Source organism: Agrilus planipennis, unplaced genomic scaffold (assembly GCF_000699045.2).
Source record: "Agrilus planipennis isolate EAB-ADULT unplaced genomic scaffold, Apla_2.0 scaffold137, whole genome shotgun sequence".
NCBI lineage: Eukaryota > Metazoa > Arthropoda > Insecta > Coleoptera > Buprestidae > Agrilus > Agrilus planipennis.
Window position 1 is genome coordinate 343,911 of NW_020439008.1, and position 3,151 is coordinate 347,061.

At 32.1% G+C, this 3,151-nt stretch overlaps 1 protein-coding gene across 1 annotated transcript in view; it reads left to right on the top strand.

The window, feature by feature from the left end:
- The first annotated feature begins 1,668 nt into the window (after nucleotides 1-1,668).
- Nucleotides 1,669-3,151, top strand: part of LOC108735098 (annulin) — a 48,750-nt gene continuing 47,267 nt past the window's right edge. The window contains exon 1 of the mRNA XM_025976130.1: nucleotides 1,669-1,966. Within this exon, the coding sequence (XP_025831915.1) occupies nucleotides 1,867-1,966 (100 nt within the window). The 5' untranslated portion in view covers nucleotides 1,669-1,866. The remainder of the gene's footprint in view (nucleotides 1,967-3,151) is intronic.

Consider the following 3,151-nt stretch of genomic DNA (forward strand, 5'->3'; position numbering starts at 1 on the left):
AAATACGTACAAAAAATCATCGACGACCACATAAACTAATTTTTCTATTCTTCGAGAACGGTATTTTTTTTTGGATAAAAGGCACCTTATGTCCTTTTCTGTATTTCTGACAATGTTTATACAAAATTTCAGGATGGTCGGTTCATTAGTTAAGTCGTGAAATCGTAATAAATAAACAAAGTCACATTCGCATTTATAATTTTAGTTATAATTCATTGAAAAAGTATAGGTAGTCGAAATAATTGAATGTATATATAAAGGTGAAAACAGTGTATTCTGTTTTTTAAATTTTCCATTTTTCACCCTTTTGTTTAGTATTTTACAAAGTCGTCCCTATCCATCCGGTCCTTTTTTTCTGTCATCGTCACAATTGCTCAAGCTTCATCACAACGCAACTTTGGTTAGTTGTTATAAAAATTTGAAAACTTAAAATAAAAAGATCTGACTCCGAAATAACGAAGTTGCGTTAATTTCTACTTTTTCATCATCCTCTAATTTCCACCTTTGGAGAAAGAATATTTTCTTTAAATTTAAATGGAATTACTCTTAAGATTTAATCAATAAGAAATAATCATAAAAACGATACCAAGTGCATGCCACAATTATGATCCGCTCATAGATGCAGATTTATGTTAGACAATTTCTTTACCAAGATTTTATTTTTATTGGTACCTACCTACTCTAGTTCTATGAAACAATTGTGATGTTCTATGCTATGACCGTGTATAAAAAATGTTAATCAACACCGACGTCTGGGAAATAATCACTAATTGTCCTAAAAACCTTTCGTTAATAAAATGAGGTCATCTTGTTCAAAAGGCGTTAAACTTAACTATTTCCGTAATAACAAGGATTGCCCACATCAGTCAGCTACTAATTTCAAGAATCTAAAAGAAGTACACGAATTAACTTTTCGACGGACAAAATCGACTTTTTAAAAATTTATTAATATTAATTACAAGAANAAAGGTGTAGATGATGGTCCTCACCCCCGAAGGGGGGGAGGGGGTGCGGGTGGGGCATCGGAAGAGGAGGTCTCCCCCACCACTGTACCATAAAAAGTTCGTGGCGGTCTCACCCCCATAAAAAATAATGGGGATTAGATGATGGCCCCCACCCCCGAAGGGTAGGGGGATCGAAAGAGGGTGATCACTTGAATAAAACCCGATAACCTAACCTAACCTACCCTCTTGATAAAGCTGTTTAAATAATGCTTTATATAACTTTCTCAATTTTTTTATGTATTTTTCTATTAGTTTTACCTTTGAATATTGTTTAAGAATGACTATATAAATATTTACATGCCTAGAAATGTATAAAAATTGGCATATTTATTAAGTTTGACCCCTTTCGGGGGTAGGGGCCATCATCTAGACATTTACCAAATACCACACTGATACCGGTAATTACCAGCTGATTGAGTGCGGCGTTGCGGCTGGAATTGAATTTACCTGTACTTTTAACTAAGCTTTTCTTTAAAACGGTGAACATTCAGACACACGAATATTTACTTATTTTTCTTGTTTTGTAGTGCCCTAACGCCTCCTGCAAGCTACGCACTTATTTCTGCTACAACCTGTACTGAGCAAGATGCTACTAATTGTCTGCAGCATCCAGCGCTACGTCTAGCTAGCATTAGAAAGTAAAATGAATCATTGATGAATACGATATAGTGATGTAGTGTTCGAATCTCTTATAATATTTGTCGATTCTCTCTATATTTATAAGTTGCTTGGTACACGCCGCTCCATTCAGTTTAACACATCGCAGCCGCGAAAGAGACTTCACAAGTAGCAGCTTTGGATAGTGCGGATGTTTACGTAAATACGTACAAAATAAAACAGTTTAGTTTCATTAAAACTTATAATGGGTAGGGTTAGGTGTCCCGTATTCAACTGTTTCCGGGCGACGTTTTACCCCAACAAGGACGTGGAGCTACAGTCATTACCAAAACCCAAAGAAGCAGGTAAGGATTTAATATTATGTATGGTTAATTAATTGAACATTAAAAACTGAAAAGCTAAAATAATTTTATTATATGGTACGTCATAGTTTTTATTAGTTTTTCTGGATACATAAACTATCTATCTGCATCAGAGTCGAAGACTAAATATAAGACATCATCAAAAATCGAAAGGTTTCTTGAAAAGTATTTAATTTTGAAACGTTTTGACACACGTATTCGATTTATTTCAGGAAGTCATTCCCTTTTGCAATAAAATTTCATGTCCACGCATACAACTCAATTTTATGTGAAAAAAGTATTTATGAAATCATAAAATACTATAATTAGATGATTGGCAATCAAACTAAGCGTTCTTGCAGAGCTTATTATGCAAAATGCACGTTGAACATAACTATTCGTTTTTGTTTTTATTGCTCATCGATGAATTCTTATATTTATAACAATGAAGAAAAAAGCAACAAAATAAACGAGACTAGAATTACAGATTATTTGTTTACTTGATGGAACGACATCGAATACAAAATATTTATATTTTTTTAAACAATAGTAGGGGTAATTTAATCATATTTGTTAACAGTTTTCTGTTGCCTTAATCTTTTGTTTGTATAACTTTCTGGTTTACGGATTTCAAAAAAAGACACTGTGTATTTCAACTTTTAGTGATAACTCAAAAGCGCCCATCATTTGCCATCGCCATATATGCTCTGTCAAGTTCAAACCCCTGAAAATCCTCTAAATTTTCTTTTTCATTATGACGCTAAATATAGCATAGTTATGATAAACATTGGCTTCAAAAAAGAAAGCGACACCTATAAGTATTTTCCTTAGTATTTTGTTGTGTTTAAAATAAGGTTTTTGATAGTTAGCTTTGGTACCTCTCAAAGTGTATATTTATATATATTTTTTATATAGCAAAGTCAATCAAATTTAAAATGAGTTACATCTATAATTTTTAAATTTAAATTCCTTAACTACTAAGTGATTTGTTTTATAAAATTAGCAATAATACAAAACATTTGTAATTATCTAGTATGGTCTTTAACGATAATTTCATTAAATTAGAATTAAAATGTTTATTCTAGTTTCATTTCTGTATGTTTATATTTTAATTCCTTTTTTGCTTTACTTTTCAAGGCAGTTTTAAGTTTTCAATTTCTTGCAGACTTGTTAATTGAGGAGTCCCCG